Genomic DNA, 23,366 nt, shown 5'->3' with positions numbered 1-23,366 from the left:
ACTGAATAATTATTTAGTCATGCCTTTAATTCCTTAAAATCAGGAGCAGGTTACATCCCGGGTTCAGCTACTGTTTTTAGGAGTATCATGTGTCAGCCAGAACTATGAAATACAAGGCTAAAACAGAGCAAAGGCACCTGGACGGCTTGCCAGAGTACACTGTGAACACTTTCTAACCACTAACCCCCAGATCAAAATATGGCACAGACTAGCAAATAAATATACCCTACAAACAAAACACATCCTACAAATGAATGTTGTTTCAGGAATAAGAACTTAGCATAACAAAGCCTCTAAAATATGCTCCCCCAAGAATCTTCAAAGCAGGAATGCCTGGGATGGAAGTGAAAAGCCCAAGGGAGTCTGAGAACAGGGAGCTCTCAGATGCGTCAAGGAAGTAAGTTATCACGTTTTATTTTTAAGGGCTGTGGGAAAACCCAGGAGAACACACCATGAAAGCTGTTAGACAACACAACACCAAACAGGGCCAAAGCATTCATCCATCACACTGCATTACACAAAAACAATCACACAATGGATTTTCAAATAAAAGGAGTCTCTGCAGTGGGCTGGTGGTGCCTCTTCTGTAGCTGGCACATAGTCTCATGTTCCGCTGTCAAGGTACCCAGAAGATTTTCAATACAGGAGTCAACAAGTAAGATGTCGATAAAAAGATGATCAACATTAGGAACACACAGTGTTACAAGCAATGAGTTGAGGGCTTGTCAGCCTGCAGATAAGGCCACAGATCTGCTAAAAGACTGAAATTTGTTAACGAAAGGGTTTGTGGAGTCATCAGCCCAATCAATGATTGTATAAATCCAGCAATATTTAATAGAGCAATCGTTAAAACTGGTAAAAGCAACAGCTTTGTCTCTCTCTAGTGTTTCCCATGGATGACCTTGTACTGTGTATACAAGCCGGTGAACAGCAGCCTTCCCACCAGGGAATTATTCTTCACGTAGCAACTTCATCACAAGGGAAACTGCAGCACAGCAACATGAAGCATGTGGCATTGGGCAGATGGCAGAGCTTCAGGCAGAGACACCTGAGCCAGCTGCCAGCATGGAGCAGGGCTAAGGAGCCTGGGTGCATTAAAACACAGCTGTACAGCTCCCAGAACTGAAACCAGTCTCCTTACCTAGCACCATGCTGTGTGGTGCAGATGTACCAGCTCTTGTGAGCTCCTTTAAGGTCCTCCAGCACATCAGACAGCGTGAGCATGATCCAAGTGTCCATTGTGCAACTATTGTGCCCCTGCGCTTCTGCATTTATGCACCTTTTAATGCGAGGAGCTGTTTCTAAGAGAAAAATCAGGAGGCTTTAATTTCTGCTGCACACAGGAGAAGCTTGGTTGAAGGTCAGACAGGAACGTGTAACACAAGCTCTGATCCTGAACTGCTGTTTGCAAGACAGAAACTAGAAAGACTGGGAGGGCCACACTCATTCAAGGAACATATTTAATGGGATTTTCTCAATCTGCCCTTAAATAGATGGGTAAACATGTGCCTTTCCCTGCAGATAAAAGTAACAATTAATACAGATTGTGAAACTTCTAAGTTTCCAAAGAGAGATAAAATGGCTAAAAAAGGATCTTAGCCACCACTAAAATAGGAGGGCACAATCTTTATGCCACAGATTTCCATTTGTGAAGCTATGGAAGATAACTCTGTGTGCCTCAAACAATCTCATCTTTATTCAGCTACCGGGAGGTGTGGCTACACAGATTTATTGGTTATGGGGCCAATTATAAGACACAGGATTATCATAAAATCAACTCTCAGATCTAAATTAAGACACCCAAATTTAGTTGCCTACCAGTGAGCAAGATACCCAAGATCCCATCAAGGCCAACAGAGATCTGTGGTACTACCCGCACACCAGCACCTACAGCCACCAGACAGACATCAGGGTATCCCAGGCATGAGGCTGGTAGATATGATGCAGAACAAAAGAGATCCATTCCCCTCTAGAGAAATAGCTGGAAGACAGGGAGGACAACTCAGGGTATCTCCAGCCACAGCTTGACAAATCAGTGAGTCCTTCAGAACTGAGCATGCCTGCAATTACTGCCTTCAGGCTTCTAACACTCTCAGCTTAGCCAACAGAGAAACCAGACCAAGAATTCTAATTGTTCGAAGGCATCCCATTTAATCAGATTTAGAGGACACTGCTTTCCAGCCATCCAGTTGTGAAAACCAGTAATTGTCAATGGTTCTTAGGTTAGAACAATCCTCGGAGCTTTTCACAGCAAAGCCAGATAATCCGTAACACTAACCTGCATGTGAAATGTAAGGTCACAGAGGCAGATCATCTCCTCTCAGAGAGGAATTCTCAGTGTGAAGTAACACTGAGTCTAAAAAAATGGTTTTAACATAGGACTGGTCTAACACGCTCTGAAGCCAAAGCAAAGGACTCCATGAGCTATGGACTGGGAAAACACAGCTGTAGATGGGAACCCACTTGGTAAAGCATTCATTCTTTAACAGAAAAAATAAGAACTTGAGGGATTTTATAACCAGAACATGAAAGCTACAAAAGGCAAAGTGAACATTAAAAGGCTCATACTACCTACTTTTATTACTAAATACAAGGCTCTCTCTATACCCAGTAGAGAAAAGCTTCTTCTTCAGATGTCACAGAGCACCAAGTGACATATGGAAGATCTGAACTGCCTCATGGAAGAGTCTTTCTTTCCACTGAGCTTAGGACCCTAGGAGGACTAGTTTCCCAACTCAGTTAGCTGACTTACATGAAGTTGGGTGGTGGGAAACACTTTAAAAGCTGGGTTTGGTGGTGCTAATTGGACCAGAGGAGTCCATTCATTTTCAGAAATAACTACAGTTAGATCACAGACAGAAGGCTGCTTTGTCGCCTCACAGCCACCTCCCAGCTGGTCTAACCCACTCCCACACTCCCAATGAAACAGAGTAGTGGAGAAGATGGTAGGTGCATGGAGAGCTGAGCACGCTTCTGTTGTTTCAGCCTGCCTGGCACCTGGTCCAGACTACCCTTGAGGTATTGCTTCTTCTGTGAACTTGCTAGGGAAAATGGGAGCAAGGGTAACAGGATAAACCTAGCTACCTTAGCAAGGCCATCCTGGAAGATCTGTGAAAAGGTTTTCTACAAACGAACAAGTTTTGGGGGCAGAAAGCGGAACAGGTCATATTGCGTAATGGGTGCTCCAACAACAGGTTTTCTTCTCGCAGTTTTGAGCAGCTGAAAGGCCACCTCTCAGCTTATGCGCAAAATGTTCATTGCAGGGCAAGGCCCTGGTAAATTCAATCTAAAATTCTCCAGGGTTAGATAACCCAGGATTAGCAGAAGGCTGAGACAGAGCTCACACTGCTGAAGAGTCTGATGGACAGTGACCAGGTGCAGTATCAGCTGGAACAGCAACTGCAGCACATACCGACGACCCAGTGCCAACATATTTCCATCCTGGGGGGAAGAAAGGAACATCCAACACATGTAAACAATAACAGCGAAGGAGCCCAAGAAGGAAAAGGGAGAGTATACCCCTAGCTGCCAAACTAAGAAAGACCCAAAGAGCCAAATTCCCACTGACGAATCGAGGTGTTTTAAAAAATAAGCCGTCTTAAGCAAGAAGAACTGCAACAAACAAGGTTGTTTATACGCTCTGGGAGACATCAGCACTGGAACAACTTGGCCGTAAAGAGGAGAATAGCCTCCTGCTACGCCTGCGTAGGGCAGCAGTTGGCCTGCTGAGGTCAGAAGGAAAGAAGGCATGTATGTATTGACATTGCAACACAACGTAGGGATACCCAACACCACTGAAAACAAACAGCTCAGGAAGCTGCCCAGAGTCCAGCATTGACTGATTCATCCTACTTCTCTGCAGGCTGCAGGGGAGCCACAGGTTCATCATCCAACTTAAATGCAACACTGAACAAGCTGAAACAAGGATTCAGTTTTGGTCAGTGCACTAGGGTTTCTGAATCCAAAGTATACCCTATGATTTCTGAAGAGAGTATTAAAATGTAAAACCTCTTTTGGCAGTAGCCAGTTATGCAGGTAGTCCTCAACTTCCCAAGAACCCTTTCTCTAAATCTCTGCATTGTCGGTAGCAAATGTTCTGTAAGCACAGAGGAAAGCTACACTTGTGAAGGCAAATTTCTCCAGCTAATTGGAGATCCATGGACAAGAGGTAAGGATGGAAACCCACTGGGTGTTGAGACTTGGCTAACACAAGCTAGCAAGCAGATATAAATAGCTTAGTCATAGGACCCATCTCTAGAATAGCATAAAATACACCTAATCTTGGAGGACACTACTCTTATAATTGCTTATAATTATGCAGAAATCCAAAATCCTTGTTTCAGGACTGCCCGTAAGTCAATCACTATTTCTTTCAGCATTACTAGCTTATGCTTGAACTTATACAGTGTCTCCCATCAGAGGGTCTCTAATAACTCCATAGAAACAAAAAGCCCTTTCCTTGGTAAGGTGTGCAAGACTCTAGAGAAGTGACTGCAGACAAACTAAGGCCCAGCTTGTTCAAATATTACTACCTTTCATGATTTCATCTTGGATTTTCTCAGCGTAATACACATAAGATTTGTCTTGCTCCAACTGCTGCCTTTAATGTGATGCGTGCTCAGTACATGTGAAACCTGTGAAGTCCAGGAAGATTTAGGTGAACCACCCAGAAATGGAAACTCTCCGAGATCGATGGATTCATCGAAATTTAGGCCAATGAGATTTCCATATAGCCTCATGTTAAATGGAAGTCAGGGATGTGATTCAACCACTGCATCTCAGCTGATGTAAACAGGTTCAACTCCACTGGCTCTGAGCGAGCTATGCTGCCTTCCATGGCTGAGATCAGTCCTCAGGAGTACTGAGTCAGACAGCTCCAGCTGCTGAAGAGTTATTTGTGATTAAATAAAGCAGAGGATGTGGAATCCTCAAGCACTTCTGCCCACCACTTCCTGAGCTGGTTATCAGCCCCTCTGTATAAATAGCTTTCAGGAACACCCAAGCAGGAGGTATGCTGGAAGCACATGCACAGCCCATTCAAAGGGACATAAAACGCCAAAGAACTAAAAATTACTTTAGTGCATTTCCTTCCTAGCGGTTATTCAACAGCCCAACCCCACTCTCCCTCTCCTCTCCTCTCACCAAAGGAACCAGAGCATGGCTGACCTGTAAATTTACGTAGCATTTCGGTGCAGGTTTCTGCCACAGTTTCATCATCACACTTCTCCATAATCAAAGCCTCTTCTCCACAGATCCAGCCACTCAGGACGTGGCCGTACCTCTCTGGTGGGTAGAGTACATCAAAGCTGCAGATCTTCTTGTACCACAGCTCCTCGGGATAAGTCAAGCTCTCACTCTCTGCCTCATCTTCCCAGACAAACTGGATGCTGTTGCATTCAGAACTCCAGAAAGGCTCTTCGAACTCCAGGAAAATCTTGTCAGTCGTATTGATTCCTAGCTTCTCAATGGCCATCACCTTCTCCTCGGGCAAGCGGGGATGAAACAGGCTCTCGTGGCGTTTCTTCAAGACTCCCAGGGACACAGTCACAATGACATGGTCAGCTGGGATGAACTCACAGTCCTCGCACTCTACGAAGACATCGGAGCCCTTGTCCTCCTCGGGGAGGTCACTGTTGTGGTCAGCCACCCTCTCAATCTCCTTGCTGACCGATTGGTTCCAGTGGATGCACTTGACTGGCTTGCGGAGCTGAATGACAGACTCGGGAATGGAGCGGGCCAAAATCTCCACAATTTTAATGAAACCACAAGGAATGATGTGATGAGCCCCAGGGATTTCGGTCCATTCCCCAAATTCACTGAGTGAGACTTCATCCATGCTGTGGGAGCTGCTCTCACAACTCTCTACCTAAGGAAAAGCAACACAAAAGCAACATTGCCACAGAGCAACTCATTTTGCCACAGCACAACACTGCAAGGGCACAGAGGAGCTGCACAAGCTGGGAGTCCTGAATACCACTCTTAAACCACATTATTTTTGCTATTAAAGAAGTGTTTGGCCATAGGAGCTGGCAAAATCAATCTTTAGCTTTCCTTCCAGCCAGAGAAACCATGTTGTCATTGTAACAAGCTGCATCAGCTTGTGTTGCATCGGCCACGGTTGCATCATCCAGAGTTCAGAGATGATGTCTTTGCTTCTGCATGATTCTCGGTTACAGTTCTGACTGTTTTCTACCATTTCAAACCCACTTCACTGGTCAGGGACTGGCTGCTTGGTGCTCCTACAACAGAAGCTGGAGTTATGTTAATCAGATGTTCTTTCCAATGTTAATAAATGTTCCCATGAGGAGCCATGAAAAACTTTTGGCAGCTATTTCTGCTGTCTGCAGCTTTCAACATGCTGTCAAACAGTCAGCAATCAGCAAGCTAACAATCTGCCAGAGGTGAGAGGACCCAGCACAGAAGGAACTGAAGGAGACAGAAAAGGGAAATGCCAAGATGTGAGGCACTTGCATTTGATTCACTTGATGTGATTATCAAAGCTTTAGATTCAGGACCTGTTGGTTAATGTTTGTAGGAGTATTAGGTATAGCCGTAGCTTCCAACAATCCCTGGAACAAAGGCAGGATGTTTGGCCTGTCTTGTGATAAGTTTCTAATGATAATACTGATGCATGGGACACAGTGATCTTAAAATTTTCAAATCACTGGAGTCACAATGATTTGCACACTGTAATTCTTTAAGTATTTTAGACAAAGGGAACATTACAATTCCTTGCCTCACCCTTTGGCCAATTATTCCAGGCCTTTCCACACTTTAATGACCATGTTTGGAAGCCTGGCAAGTGTAGACCCTCTCCCTGTGGAGCATCCTGGTGCAGGGCAGGAATCTCTGTGCTGGGCTAAGATATCAAGCAAACAAGTGAAAGTTGTACTGAGTAGTTCACAGGCTGCTCCTGTGACTGTATTGACAAACAAGTGGTTGCCCCTTCCTGGTCATTGCCCAATGACTCCAGTGAAGACTGAGCAGGCACAACTGCTGGGACAGGTTGCCAGCAGCTAGGTCTTGAAGACCTGTCCTCTGAGTCTGCTGTGGTTCCACCCCATCTGATGGCTGAGCAAGCACTCTCCAACACTTACCCAGGGTCAGTTCTGCTGGCCCACAATACAAACTCTGCACCCTAGGTCACGCAACAGGCTCCTCATCCTGCCTGGATGCTCCAACAGGACACTCCGCATTATAAAGATAACAAACAGTGATGACTATTTGATTCTTTCAACTATGAAGGAAAAATGCCAGGGAGAAAAACAGGCAACTACCAAGCCTATACTTTGCCTGAGACACCAGTTAATCCCCACTCTCTCAGCAACCACTCTGATCTGATAGTCTTAAGTATTAGAAGCCTTGTTGTTCTCAAGTATTTACACATGAGAAGGGATTTGCAAGACTTGCAGAAAAGTCTCTGGCTGTGGCAACCTGTAGCAACCGCAGAAGTAACCACCAGGAAAACCAGAGCTGTATCAAATGACTAATATTGTCTGCATAGCTGATGTTACATGGATAACACGATAAATAACTAGTCTTTACGTGGCAGCTGTGGAGACACCCTGTGATACAAGCTCTTGGGTTAGGACACTGAGATATCAGAACAGCGCTCAGGATGCCTAGGTTCAAATCTCAGTTTTATTAGAGAGATAAAACTGACTCTTTAGGTTTTTGTTTCTCTTTATTTCAGCTTCCCACCTGTAAATGGTGAATACCATACACTTACCCACATCACAGAGTGCTGCTTGCCCTCCCCTGCCTCATTTCATAAGCCTTTAAGTCATTATAATTGAAATAGGAATGACTGTTACACTTTATTTGTGGAGTGCTTGATGCAGCATTAAGTCCTCATCCCACAGAGATCTCATTTAGGCCAAGGCATCAAGGAGATAAAAAGAACAAGGGAAGCCATAAGGAAAGATGATTAGGACATGGGTTTATACAATCTACCTTTCATTTTATTGCTTTACCTTCAAAATGCCTTCTAGGGATTTCCTCAGCAAATTACTAGTATCAAAGTTACATTTCTTCTGGTCTCTGAGATATGGACAGAGACAGAAGGGGGTAAAAAACACTCAGGTAGGAACATGGAGTTCCAAGTGTAAGGCACAAGACACAACATTACTAAAAGAACCTGACAATAAAGTAGCGTCAGGTGGTGAGAAAACATTAAATCACACCGGAAAATTTAACAAGGCCTAGGAAAGCCCCTTCTAATTAGAAAGCTGGAAGTTTTAGATAAGGAAAAAAAAAAAAGAGTAAAGGCATTATTTCTTGCAGCCCACTGTCTTTGGATATGCATCACGAGGAAAAGTTGTCAATATAAACACAAACTGCCCCAGCTGCAAGTGACCACAGAAAGCAATTCCCCAGTGATGGGCAAGGCTTAGCCAGGTGTCTGAGGTTCAAGGTTTGTCTGCTCTTAGTTAAAACAAGAAAAACCAATGACATGCATACACACCTTAAGGTACTGCTGGATCATGGCTAGTTTCAGCCTCTTGACGGCCTCTGTGTCATCCGGATCGGCCTTGACGCGTTTGCGCACTACGTCCCGTGTAAAGACGCCCACGCTATTCTGGCTCTCAGCATTGACTGGTTTACCTCGTTGGAAGAACTCCTGAGTCAGGTTATAGACCTGCCAGAGACACGACAGAAAGACAGACAATGTGATTCACAGCAGAATCCAAGCCCCGTGCAGGATACTTTTTCCTCCATCCAAACCCAGCACATTCAGATCACCTTCTCTTGCCAACTTTAGAGATCAGCTTTGGCAGTTTATTGTGCACACTGCTCCAACACCATGTCAAGTTGCACCCACAGCTATGCTGGTTAGAAGGCAGGAAGCAACACTTCCCTCCAGGCAAAGATAACCACCCTTACTCACCTGCAACAGTCTAGTTAATAATAGTAATACTAACTTAATGACTTAATAAGTTATTTTTTAATTTGAGCATGTCCATTCTATCACTTGCAGAAGACCAAGTGAGGCATTCCTGCCATTCTCAGGAGCTAAAGCCTATTGTTCAACCAGCTGTTCAGATACTGCAGCTGGATCAGTAAGCTAAGTAACCACAGACTGCAGAGCAGCTCTACAGAGCGGGCTTCGGTTTGCTCTGTGTAATTTCTGGCTCTGCTGAGCAGTGTCACAGCCTAACTTGGCCCCAATGTCCATCCAGTCTACTGGGAGTGAACTCAAGCACCAGGACCCCCACGCTTCCTCGCATCTGACAATAAAGCACCAGCTCTCCTCCCACCTCGGTCTCTCAGGTGCAATCCCGGCTTGCAGGGCCCATACGTTTGACTGCTCTAACCTGGAACCAGCCCTTCCACCCTCTCCATTATTTAGCAATAATGCCCAGGAATCCACCAGGGTGGGGGAATTCAGTTTCATAGTTACTTTTCTGTTGTCCCCAGAAAAATAGGAAGCAACCAACGCAGGCTTAGTGAAGGAATTTTGTATGCACACACATTTGACTTGAGCATGAGACAGGTATAGATCCATGGAAAACCATGACATCTCTAGTAGTCCCCTTCCAGGAGCCAGCTTGAGGAGGACCCACAAGAAATATCCCCTTCTAATAAATCACTCCTCTTTGAAGGACATCTTTTTTTTCACTGCAGTTTTCTACCATAAAAAGCTACTTAAAAACAAGAAAACAACCATCCACGTTGGCCATCTGCTTGTGGCTGTCTGGAGTAACCAGTACTTCTGTCTGTAATATTAGCAGGAGAGCCCGCAGTTGAATCATGGCCCTTCATCTCCATGGAAAAACTCCAAGGAATCTTTTAACACAGGAAAGCTTTTAAAAGATGCCTCCCAGAAGTGCAACTCATCCCATTAATGACTTGTTTGTCCAGAATTAGTCACCTTCTTATTTATATCATGCCACAGGGGTGCACAGTACTCTTGTAAGTAGAGAGGCCAGATCCCACCTCAGTGAGTTTTTCCTGTCAAAGATGGTTTGATTACAACTTATGATCCTTTTTTGGAGACAAATTATTGGGACATACTGAGAAGTTCAACTCAAAAGTAAATGCCTGCTAGGAAGCTGGCAGAACTGTGGCAGCCTCTCCTTCAAAGGCTCCTGGAGCCTCCCATTCTCTGCTGATATGGCTAATTCACCATATTTTAGTTTCTTCCCACTCCGATTCTCTCCAGAAGCTTGATTTTCTCTTGGGTTTTAGGAATGAAGTGAATCTGATGAGGCAAAATAGAGGCATGATGAGGAAAGGGAGGTAGTGAGGGAAAATGCATGGCAGTGGTAGAAGCAAGAGACAGCAGGTCTGTGAGTGAATGCGGGAAGGTGAGTAGATAAAGACAAGTAAGGGATGAGGAGGAAAGTGAAGAAGAAAATAGGTGAACAAATGAAAAAAGGGGAAAATAAACTACAAAACCAGAGCAGTAGGAATCACAAGAAAAATAAGTGGAACTGGTGAAGACAGAAGAGAATCGCAGACACTGATTGGGTCACAGCCTTTCCAAGGAGATTTCCAGACGAGAAAGGTTGAGACCAATGCCCTATATGAAATGAAGTCTTCCAGCAAAGGAAAGGAAATAGTGCCTTCTCTGTTCCCCAATGCTAAAAGCTCTTTGGCAGTTTCAACATCCCACAGTTCTCAGGTCCACTGATTTCTGAGGCCCAAACCACTTCCAGCAAGTACAAGCTGCATAGACCTTGCGTCAGCATAATGCAGCTCAGCTTTCATAAGCCGATTGCACACTATAAGCAGATAACGCATTCACAAGACAAGCAAAGCTGTGTTAAAACCCAGCTACCATTTGGCCAAAAGGCTAAGTGAGCCATGGGTATGTTTTTATTAACCATTGTATTCTTCATTGCCCAACAGAGAAAAGAGCAGAAATGCACAGTTCTCTGTGCTGTAAACATCAAGTCAAGTCTTTCCTATGTATGTCATCCCATCGATCAGACAGCAGGTAAGTATAATCACCATCAGGATTTATTATTTTTTCTCAGAATCCCTGTTATTTCCTTGTTTTTCTCTTCTTGGGGGTGCCAAACCATTTGATGAAGAACAGAAGGCAAAGCTGTTGTAGGCAAGAAGCAAAAGGAGAAACAACAGCAAGTCCTACATTAAGAGATACTTTGTCATAATAAAAGAATCAAAAAGCTCAAAATTTATTCTTTAATGTACATATGCAGCAAACACATCCTGTATAAGAAACTAGGTTCTTATCCTGTGTAAGAAAAGGTTTACTAGAAGCCCTCATTTAAGGTAGATTTCCAATGAAGTAAGAGCAGAATTGTACTGTCTGGAGTTGGAGTTACCTAGGCTTTCCTATCCCAGGTGGGAAACTGCTCATAATAACAGAAAGCATCATCATCCCTATGGGACCACCTTTGAAGTCACTGGGAGGGAACAGGCATTTGTGAGATTTGAAAACACATTCTCCTTCAAACATTTCATCATGATGTGATGATAGAAGGGTTCCTGAGAGAGTTCAAGTGTGCTTTATCTCAAAGATCTTGGTGAAAGGTAGCATCAAGAACGACCTGAAAGATTCTGCTCATTTTCTAGTTAACCCTACAAAATATCCATGCATCCAAACTGAGAGCACTGTGCCCATAAGCAAGGAGAGCTACACCATACACAGTCCCCATATACATCTCCCTTTTCTATTATCACACACCTGATACAAGCGGGGGGGGGGGGGGGAAGAAAAAAAGGACAGACCATCAACTCCCAGCTCCTACTACTGGCAAACTCACATCCCAGCACAATGACCTCATTTCTCACTCTAAGCTCCTCCGGGTTTGGGCCGAACAACTGGCCCTAGAAGCCTGTCTGCAAGAACCATCAGCAGAAGCAAAAGACACAGAATATCTCAAGTGACTATTCATTCTAAGCAGATTTTCTTCCCTAATTCAGAGGGTTTACATACAATCCTGCAGGGAAATGGGGCTGAAAGTCAGAAATTAAAAGGAGTTAATTGAATGGCCATAATCCCAAAATGGCTTCACTTCAGCTTACATCTTCTGTCTTCTTTCTGACCAGCTTCGGGGCATCCCACAACCAGGGTCTCTGCAGAAAACGTGGGTTCCACCAGGGATGTCCTCTCTCTTACCTACAGGCTTCACCTACACGTGTTTACTACATACGTGCTCTTCCACCACAGGAAGAGGCAGTCTCTTAGGAAGAACAAATCTAAATAAAGAAGCTTCTCAGCACTGAAGGAGATCAGGAAAGCACATCCCAATCCACACTCCTTCCTGTCAGCGCTGGTGACGATCCGTAGCATTGTCTTTTTCTCACTTGGCTTAAAAACTGCAGTGACTTAATCCCCGGTCAGTAAAAAAACCTCGATGGAGATAGGTCCACGCTGTTACCAGGCCAGACATCTGTCAGTGCAATAGAGGGGCAGGGAGGGAACGGTGACTCTCAGTGGCCCTTTGGTCCTGCTTTCTATGATAATGCAAGGCAAGGCACTCGAGCTTAATTGGGGATGGCACGAAGCCCAGCACAGGGTGGGGGTGAGAAGGGTGGAAAACTTTGTCAGTCTTTGGCTGCATCCCTCCCCCAGGAGCTGTGCAGCACACAGGAGAAAGCTGACAGATAACAAGGCCATTAATTAGCTGATTGTTAAAGGGAGGGTTCCTGTGAAACAGGTCTTTAGGGACCATGTCCTTACTGAAAAGCCTATGTAAAATAGGCACTTCTTCTAAATCAGGCTGGCCGATGGACTGTGAAATTCTTGGGCAGGCAAAGCAGTGTGATTTTTCACCTGCATTTAACTTGTCAAGTTCACCACCTCCCTCCCACCCTTCAGAAATACCTGGGAGATGGCCTTAAATACATCTTCGGAGAGGGAAATGAAGACTTCACAGGGACAGAAGAGCAACTCTGAGATGGGTTGTCCCTATTCACATCTTCCCAGCAGTTATAAGCACACATAGACACTGAAGCTGCAGACGTTACCCTCAAAGGTCACACTCCTGTCGCTTTTCTTTAAGGGTCATGCAGATGTGGTATAAGCAGGCAGAGGCAAAAATCCTCCCCCAGCCCCAGGATTCCCCCAATTGTCCTAGCAGGATTGGAGAGAGAAAGGTGGGAAGATTATGAATATGTGGCACAGACCGCACCCTTCCAATGCTGGTGCCCTCTTCCTTTGAGAGACTGACCAAATGGACTAGCGATGACCCTGAGCAGCTCCAGCCCCACTCAGTACACAATCTAAGAAGGATAGTCTTAAAACAACAGTGGCTGGAGAGCTGTCCTGCCAACAGCAGGCTCGATGCCCTTTCTCATGGTGCATCGCTTGGCAATGCATGGTTGGAAATCCAGGTAGCTGCTCTGCAGGACTGGAGACCTTCCTTGCAGGCATTGCTCAGTTTTCTAGTGCTCTCACGGAGGAGGATTCGGGTCACTTCGGTCACAAGCTTGTGAAAGATCTTGACCGGCTTCAATGCAGTGCAACAGCCTCTCAGTCAAGACAGCCTCTCATAAGAGCACTTCTGCTACAGAAATGAAGAGCTGAGCAGTCTTACTGCTGGCTTCCTCGTACCCAAATAAAGGCTTCTGTGAGGCATCCCTACAGCTATTAAAAATTCAGGCTACTGCAAACAAAAAGAAGCAAAACTTGTACTGAAGTAGAAGCCGCCAGCCAAAAAAGATTGGGTAAGTGCCCGGAAAAAGCATAAGGACTTTCCAAATGAACTAGCAAGGCAAAACTCTGGAAGTACTGGGGTGACCTGCCTTTCACACCAGGAAAATTCAGCACACAGAGGAGAGACTTCGCCTTGCTAGGCTCCAGCTTCAGTGACTCCACATACGCAAGTGGAACACTTGAGGGAGACCCTCTGCACTTTGCATTCACTAGGATTTGGTGTCCAGATGACAAGATAATTGGGGCTAGAGAGATACAGATGGAGAAACAGAGCTGGAGGCATATGCTCGAGCCCAAGCACGTGGCAGCTGCTGCAGCGAAAGAAGGGCAGTGTGTGAGTGCATGGGAAGTGAGCCGGCTGTGCAGGGGAGAGCAGGCATTTGAAACTGTGACAAATTTAGCCCCGTTCATTCAGGAATACATTTTCCACTGTTAATGCCAGTGCTCCATCCCTGATTAGGCTTTGCATCCATCATGCAGTTGCTGGTTGTCTTGTTTGGTTGTTTTGGGTTTTTGTTTTTTTTTCTTTTCAAGCCAGGACAGCGTGTGTCACAGCCTTTGCTATCTCAGCCTCTTCTAAAGTGGGAGATGCAGCCTGAGAGATGAGATGACATGATGGTGGGATTGCTAACAGCAGGCTGCCCCAAGACTCTGAGAAGGGTTGGGGAGCTCCTACAAGGCAAGAGAGGAGCCTGACCTCAGGATTTGGTGATCTGTAAGGTGGCTTTTCATCCTGGACAACTTCAAGATGTTTTAACAAAACCTCCCAGAAAACCTGCCTCCTCAAAAAAACAGAGATGCAGAACTGAAGACCAAATTCCTACTGCTCCTCCTCAGCACCCATTTCATCACCAGTTAAAGCAAGAGAGTATTGGCCAGCCAGGATGAAGAAATATGACGGAATGGACTTTAGTGAAAATGGAAAAAAAAAAAAAAATGCAGGGGGAAGTCAGGAACTTAACAAAACACAGAACAGAAATGCACCAGGCAGACTCAGCACTTGTAAACAGAAACATTCTCTGCACCTTATGCCAGAGTAAAAGGTCCCCAAATCCACACACCTGCTGCACATGCTCCTGACTGCTCACCCACAGGGGCACTTGTATTTCATACAGACTTTTTTAACTGGAGCTTTTCAGGAGATCACATAGCTCGCCTTAATTCCCACTTTTCCTATGCAGCACAGGGAAGAAACCACAGTCAGCTGTCTTAAATCACTAAAGATCATCCAATCTGACACCCCAAAGAGGCTAGGACAAGAAGCTCAACAAAACCGTGAGCTGCCCCTGCAAGAAAGTCCAGCACACTTTGAAGGAAAACAGAGAAAGCACCTCCCCAGCAACAGCAAGTAGAGGTTGGCTGATGTCCTCTTCTTGGCTTAAGCTGTCCCTTACATATTTTTTTATCACAGAGAGTAGCTGTAGACATTTTTACAATCCATAAATGTGAAAGCCTTTTCTGTCTCCTAGCGATAAAGATATCCTGTGGCAACGATAAGCTAATTATGTGTTGCTCAAAGAAGATTAACTTTTAATGTGTTGTTCTCTCATGTCACTGGCTGCCCCCTTTCTCTTGCTTTAAAAGAAAGGGTAGATTTACCAAATTAATCATTTCTAAAACACTGGCACCTTGTTATAGGCTTTATCATATTGGCTGTACCTCAAAGCTAAGCAGCTCTCATCTTTGTATTCTCTTCTCATTTCAGAGTCTGCCTGCCTCTGACACCTTCGCTTTGCTGGAGATTTTCCTGTCATCTTTGAGACAGGATGATCACCAAGCACTGCATGCAGTTTGGCGGTGTTCCATTTACATAAATAATGCTGCTCACTGCAGTATTTTCACATACTGCCTCTTTCTTTTCTAGTCTTAGTCACTGTTAATCTTCCTCCACACACACCTCACCTGTCTGTTTTCCTGGCTGGCTCTGGTTCCATTTTCAATCCAGTAACATGAAAAAATTGTTCAGATGAATTATCCCCACCTGCATTTGTCCAAGAAGAATTCCCTCCCTGCCACAGGTTGCTAAATTCCTTCCATAATGAGGTTTCTTTGAAATTCCTACTATCCCTCTCTCAAACTGAAATGATTTTGTGCCACCCCATCACAGATTCCAGTTCAGAGACCCAGGGCAGTGTCAGAAGTCTTTTCAGACAAAAAAAAAAAAAAAAAAAAAATCCCCATTTCTGCTGCCATTCAACTCTTGATAATTCTTTACAGGCTACAGTGACTTTTCTCTTGGTGGCTTTCTAAATGCTTATGGACATATTTTTAAACATGAAGTATGCAAGAGTAACCTGAATCTAGTGTGTGTTTAGCCAAGCGTCAAATACTGGTGAAGTTCACTGTCAGATGATAATCTGAAGGTTTTAGGCATGGCTACAGCCTGATGAAAATAATAATTTTTTGCTCCATTTTATATAACCCACTGAGAGATCACATTACCTGGAGGACTAGACATTCTGCATTGACCCCCCCTGAATGTAATTCATAAGTGACATTAAAAAACATATGGGGAATAATTATAATTAACTTTGGCAAACCTCCTTCTTTCACTTCACTCTACCTAAGGCCAAATCTTCCTACTGAAAGCAGGTAGAACTAATACCAATCTTTCACACATGTTGAACACACAAATCAGTAAGAAACCCCATTTTCCCTCTGAAAGAAATACTGGGATGACAGCAGCAGTGCCGAGTTACATGAAAGTAAGTTTGGCCTTTTTGTGAGTCTAACATTGGCTAATTGCTTTTTTAGCAGAGGTTAATCTTTCCACTAAACATGCATTTTCATTTCCGTCCTGCAGGCTTCTATTTAGTGTTTTTAGGGTCTGCGTCGGTAGTTGGTTGGTTGGGGTTTTTTTTCTATTTGGCTCTTCTGTCACATACTGAGGCCCTGAACTGAAGAGGAGGTCACTGAACATAGAGCAAAAGAAGTTAAAATAACCTTAAATTTAAGCCCACGCTGGTCTGAGTCTACTAGAAAAGACGTTCCTTTCCTTCTGATGCAAGAAAACTTGTATTCCTACGATACTCCGCTGACTTTGGCATACTACACAGCACACTATGGTATTTATAACATCAATAAAATGTCACAGGGCTACAATATTTAGCTGGTTGTTGCTAAGGTTTTACATTCTACTTTGTTTAGTAATTTGATCCCTCCTTTACCCTTTTAATTAAGTAGCAACTTTCTAGAGCAATGACTGGATCTGCCCAGCAATAGTTGCTGGAAGTGATTAAATTGATGACAAATGTGGAAAGATTGTTCTTCCTAACAACAGTGAGTTAATCCCACATCAGGGACAAATGGGGTATAGTTATGCAAATGAGAGCAAACTAAGTGTTGATTTTTTGCAAAGAAATTAAAGACATTACTGGTTTTCTAGCTTTGTCCAATACCCAGAACCTTAAAACTGTCAAGGGTCCCAGTGTTTCAGGCAAACCTACAAACCCACAAAGCAGCTGAATACCAACCTCGTTGTATAAATCACTGAATTCTTCAACCACATCTTTCGGGATCCTTTGCCCATTGTTGGTAAGATGATAAGCCACCCCATTCTTGGAGTAAAGACTGATCCGTCCAACACTTCTCTCACCATCAGTAGTCTCTTCAAGTAAACCATTGTCTTCTGCTAGATGATAGACTGGGTTTCCATGTGAACCATGAATCCACGTAGCTCCCAGTTCAAAAGTGGCGTGCCCTGCAGGAGAGTAAACCAAGCAGACTAGTTACAGAAGCCCATTTTTCTGAAAGCTTGTCACGCTCAACCCTAAATAAAATGTACATGTGCAAAACCAGAACAATTCCTCAAGGACACCACGTGTTTGAACACCACTTAAGCGAGCCTTCTCTGTTAGACAAGGGCAATGCCAGTGTCCTTCAAACCAGTCTTTCAGGATACAAGTTTAGATAGTGCTAGAAGGATGGGATGTTTCCAATAAAGATACATCACAGTGACACACCTCTGATACTTGAGGTGAAATTCAGAATCTTCTAGGTTCCCCGTTCTTATCATGGTTGTTGCTAGCTGCTCTATCCTTGCTACTTGGCCCTTCTAAAACATCTTCTCTAAACCTGCACTTAAGAACATGACCAGAAAGCAGAGAATGTACTGCTTGGGCTGCAGCACAAGCCATGTACGAGTGAAGGGGGTGTGGGAAGGAAAAGAGCTGTAAGAAGCCACACTGTATTATTGCAAAAAGGACATATAAATATACTTACATAAATATTAAAGTCGTAGGGAAAGAACAGAGTACCTAAAGACTTCAAATATCCACTGTATTCGAGAGGAGGGGATGGATACCCAGACACAGGAAGAAAAGCATCTACAGCAGGGAGATACAGGAAAAAATTGGATTGCCCTGGGACAGCAACATTGGCCTGCATACTGAACTTTATCCTATGATTAAAAATGCATGTTATTTACAAATATACCGCAGACTAACTGCAATACAAAAATGCATTTCCATTCCCCAAATAAGTAAATAGGTTATAATTTATTACTTATGCCTTTGAAAATTTAAATCGGGTTCTTTAAAAAGATGCACGGTAAGGTTAAACACCAAATACATTTAGTCTTCATCACCTATACTCTGCCTGCAAAACATAAAGAGTTTGGTCAGCCCCGCTCTCTCCCTTCCTTATAACTAATGGGGTTTGCAATAGGGCTCTGACCCCTCCTAAGCCAGCGCTGCCACAACTGGCGTGATAGCACAGGGAGATGTTCAGCAGCTGAAAGGAGGTGCTAAAAATAATAAGCCTGGGTCATGTCCTCCACCCACATTTTTATACATTCTCAGAAGTCCAAAGCTACCTGTTTTAAAGTCTGACAAAGCTGTGTTCTCCCAGCATCCCAGCCAACAACACACTGTGCAGCTCGCTCTGCAGAGGTGCGTGAATTAAGTGGGATAGTTAATAGGATGCTGCTTGATGAAGAAAGAATTGTGCAGTTACCAGTCATCGTATACTGTTTAACATGTAAATATATGCTCAGACAGAAAGACACTGCAGCACTGCTATAATGCAGTCAAGTTTAACGGGTGAAAGCTTGAAGAAATGCTGCTCTCCAGCTGAGACACTGCCTCCAAGGGAAGCTCCACATATCTTGTTTTTCAAGCAGACAACCGCCTCATCATTAAGAAGCATGCTGATTGCCCTTCAAAATATGCATTACAGGACTCAAGAGCGCAAGATTTCTACATGTACCTAAAACAAAGCATGTGCTTCAGAGTGTGCAGCATCAAGTCACAAACGTGTGAATATTTAAGGCGCCACAAACTCCAATACACTCCCAGAGCACCCAGCCTAGCGGAAATGACTGCTGTACGTTGGCAGCCAAAGGTACAAAGCTCATAAATATTGCATGTGGCAGTCACCTTGTTAATGCAATCCTCCTGCGAGTCATCACATGCCAGATCAGCAGCAGGAATACTGCCTGCTGCTTTATGTCAGGAGCTTGCTCTCTGCTACACTAACAATCGTCCTGTATATAGCCCTTATTTATAGGGCACCTCATCTTTGAGAGAAAAAAATACGCCAGCAGGTCCCACTGTATTGGTGCTCAGTAACAATTATGATGTGTTCCAAGTTCTCCTGTCTTCAGTAGCTGTGTGGAATATAATCAAATACCAACAAATTAAAAATAGTCATTCTTGCCTGTAGAAACTCACTATCATCACTACCAAGCAGATAAGCCAGTTGTTACCTAGTGTACATTACATGATAAATTATTTAAAAGTGTAAAATGAAATAACATCTTTTTGAACAGAGATAGCTGATTTACTTGCAGGGCCTTAAAAGATTTTAGTTTCATTATTAACCTACTTTGAATGAATCATCCAATACAACAAAAAGTAGAAAAAAATCTGCTTCCTATTCTGTGAATATAATTACTGAGACACAAGCAGCAGTCAAAACAGGCCTATACACAACAATACACTATACCCGCAATTTTCCAAAGGAAGGCACAGGTTGTGCATCAAGCCTTCTAAATACACATGGGAACTTTCACATTTCCCTTTGCAGCCCTGACTATTCCTTGGGCATCCTGTGGTGAAGTATCTGCAGCAGACACAGGTGTTATAGATCACATACAAGAAACACACTCACAACCTACAAACACCCAAACCCTCTGCCTCACCTGTGCTAGAAATGATGAACCAAACCTCTGAAAATCCAAATTATTCCCCTGTGCTGACTAGCAACATACTCTATGCAGTTGAGGGAAAATACTGTCCCCTGCAAGACACAGCATGGCTCAGTGAGAGTAGAAGTATTAGGATATAACCCTGAGAAGGTGCCACAGATCTAAATCGTATCTTTAGTCAAGTGTGCAGACAGGGGAGCGGCCAGAGAATTTTAACATTTAAATGCCATTTAGACAAGCAGATCAAAATGGTTGTGTGTTGAAGACCCAGAAGAACCACTTCTGTAACAGTTTTTTGTAAGCTTTAGCCAGTTCTGAGAAAAGAGCAGGTCTTGCATGCCCCAGGTGCAATCTTGCTGCTCCAGGCAGTACAGAAGAAGAAAACACCCCGCGGGACCATGCTGCCCTTTTGCCCTTGTACCAGGGATTAAGGAGGTTTTGAGTACGTGCTGGTTCTGAAGATTTCACCACCCAACAGAGCTCCAAAATTATTTGGCTACAGGGCATGGGAATCTGCAATGAGCACAAGGAGTTAGAATATGGACCCACCTTGGGAGAGAACTGCAGTCCATACCTACACAGCAGAACTTTGATAGTTTGCAGAAGATAAGAAAAGACAGACAGTTTGTAGTTTTAGAAAGGTATTAAAAGATTGACTTTGTATTCCAGTCCTCTGCTCTGCAACTAACAGTTACATCTACAAATTGCAAGATCCCCAGCAGACTGAAAAGCCTGCTCTTGTCTCACGTTAGTTAAGAAGTGTTAATGAACAGGAGGTAGATTCCCAGCAAAAGCAAAGATATAAGTAACCAGTGAAGGTGTCCAAAGGTGAGAGGGTTGGTCTCAATACTAGTACAACAAAACTATTTCACAGGTGCACTGACAAAATGATATATTGCTCCCTGAAGATTTCAGGCCTTTAACACTTCCCTCCTATCACAGACATGATCCAGGATATTTTTAATACAGTGTGGATATTTTTAATACAGTGTATTGTGAGTAAAGGACACACTTCCCATTCTAACCTCTATGCCAAGTCTCAGCAGAATGTAAAGTGCCCTATTCAAACCCTGGAGATTAGACTTGTCTGACTGCCTTTTCATTAATTTCCCTTCTGAAAGCTCATAGGACCCTGCTGTTTATTTATTGTAGTAAGTTTATCGAGTAAAATATAGTAAATGATGTAAGCACCTGACAAAAAAAGAAAGGAGGGCAGCAACAGGCCAAAGTTAATAAATATAGAGTGGGATCAAGAAACAGAGCTAGTTAATTGAAATCAGGAAGACAATTCAGTAAAAGTGAAGAGCATTTTGCCTCCTGTGGAGAAGAGACACGCAATGCCCTTCTAGATACCAGGGAAAGTTTCACTGAGTACTGTGCTGCAAAGGGTAATGTTTGTTCCAGTAGTTTTACATTTAGAGATTTTACAAGCCCTTCCAATTGACATGGGATTAAAATATCCAGTGTCTGCACCTTTATTACACACTGAGAAAGGAAGCCACAGAGGTAGGAAAGCTGCAAATCAGGATGAAAGGGTACATTGAAGAGGTTTTTCCAGAAGCCTGATTCACAATGGGTAGTGCCCTACACAGTAAATTAGTTCTAGGGAAATGAATGGGGCTATTTGTGAAACAGAATAGCTTGGAGCTCACCCCTTTGCAAGTGATGTAAGTTACTGAGAAACAGCCGTTTGCTAGCCAGGAGATTTACTGACTGCTCCTAGTCAAGAGTCAAGCTTGAAAACGGTGGAAACTGTCTCAATACAGTTATTTAATCACGGAACACTTCTCACAGACCTGTTACACAGAGCTCTTCCTGTACGAATGAAAACGATCACCAAGGTCTTTATTTTATAGAAGAATGGGTTTGGAGCAGCCCTCCCTCAGAAAAGATGCACAAGATAGCTCAAATTCACCCATCCACCCTGAAAGGAGCCCAAGGTTTTATGTTCCTGACAACATTAAACCTCAAATAACCTTTTGCATGTGCACCTTGACTGAAAAGGCACATTTCCAAGGTCAGATTAACCTAATGACAACACAAAGCCTTTCTAGCAGAATAAAGCAAGCCCAACGCATTATTCCCAAAATGCTGCTCTTACCAAGTTTCACACTTTGCACGCGGCCTCCAATTCGGTCAGTCGCCTCAAGGATAGTTACATCCGTGAAACCGCTTTCCAAGAGCGCTTTTGCTGCTGACAGGCCTGCAAGCCCAGCACCGATAACTACTATTCGAGGCTGTCGTTTTCTCCGTAGGCCACTACTAAGAGGATCATCCGTGCTGTCTGCAGATATTTCACAACTTTGCATGCCGTCCAAGCTCTCTTTCTAAGGAACCTATGGAAAAAACAAACAAGCGTGTTCAGGAACTCAGCTCAAACTTATTCTCTGCAGTTAAAAATCCTAAGGAAATCTATAAAAAAAAAGTCCAGCAGGAAAGAAAGAAAACTTGTGAACTAGACCCAGCCTTCAAAATGGGATGCATAGTAAGGATAACTGAGGTCAAACTGGGATGCAACAACTTTTTGGCCTGGAGCACCAGTACTGGAAACTCCAGAAATCTCCACCCTCTTGTACCATGTAGACTATTCCCAGAGAAGTCAAAGGATTTTGAAACTCCCATCTCTTTATATAACCTCCAGAAGTGGCAATTTTGTGGTAGAGACTTTAAAAAAAAAAAAAAGAAAAAGAAAACCGCGTGCCCAGTGCCGACAAGCATCCCCAGTGCCGACAACACAGCAATGAAGCTTCACTTTGCCTCTGTGGCAACCACAAAGCATAAGCTTCAGATCATATAACTACAGGACTAGGTAAAGAGGATTTAGCTCAAAGCATGGAGATCAGATATCAAACCGATCATTACAGAAATGGTACAGACAGAAAAATGTTTCAACTGATGAAAGCCAAAAAGGGCCAGCTGAAAAATTCACAGCCACATGATGCAGCCTCTGGAGCCAACACTGTCCTGCCACATCAGGATCAGCCTCAGTCTTTGATGAAGAGAGGTTCAAACCCATACCAGTCCTGACTAGTCCAATTCTACCTCCATCTACCCAACGCATCCAACTGCTCCTCCAAGCAGTATCCTATTTTAATTTGCAAACTCCTAGAAGTCATCTTTTTAACCACGTATACCCCTAGTTCTCGGGTCCCATTACCTTATTTTAGTACACGGCCTGAGTTCATGGTTAAGGTTGAACCTTAATCAGGGATCATCAATGTAGGACGTCTTTATATATGAATGTCAATGTCTAGTCGTCTGGCTCTGGGTAGGTTCACACCTGCCCTCAAGAGCACGAAGAAACAGGGTACAGAAACCCATACTCCACTGGCCCAAGCAGACATCAGTCCTGACTTGCAAAGGATAAACACACAGCCCAGGATTCATCGGCCCTTGAATCAGCTGGTGCCCAATGATTTGGACAAAGCGCGCACATAATTCCTAGCCTTACCATCTTCACTACCCAAAGCTTACTGAACACAGAGAAATCCAAGGAGCTAGTGTGCTGCCTCTACCTGTTGCCAAGCTGCTGGATACAGCTTCTGAGCTCTTCTCCAATTCTCCCAACACTTGGCCAGTGTCAAAGGCTCCTGT

The 23,366-nt window shown here is 43.9% G+C and overlaps 1 protein-coding gene across 1 annotated transcript in view; it reads right to left on the bottom strand.

The window, feature by feature from the left end:
• Positions 1–23,366, bottom strand: part of SMOX (spermine oxidase) — a 56,241-nt gene that overhangs the window by 3,221 nt on the left and 29,654 nt on the right. Inside the window, exons 2-5 of the mRNA XM_030023395.1 lie at positions 21,874–22,108; positions 17,101–17,327; positions 8,465–8,638; positions 5,167–5,866 (exon numbers count right to left, since the gene is read on the bottom strand). Of these exons, the coding sequence (XP_029879255.1) occupies positions 5,167–5,866; positions 8,465–8,638; positions 17,101–17,327; positions 21,874–22,081 (1,309 nt within the window). The 5' untranslated portion in view covers positions 22,082–22,108. The remainder of the gene's footprint in view (positions 1–5,166; positions 5,867–8,464; positions 8,639–17,100; positions 17,328–21,873; positions 22,109–23,366) is intronic.

Source organism: Aquila chrysaetos, chromosome 1, assembly GCF_900496995.4.
Source record: "Aquila chrysaetos chrysaetos chromosome 1, bAquChr1.4, whole genome shotgun sequence".
In the NCBI taxonomy this organism is placed as follows: Eukaryota; Metazoa; Chordata; class Aves; order Accipitriformes; family Accipitridae; genus Aquila; species Aquila chrysaetos.
The sequence above is the reverse complement of the archived record's forward strand: the minus strand, read 5'-3'. Positions and strand labels throughout refer to the sequence as shown.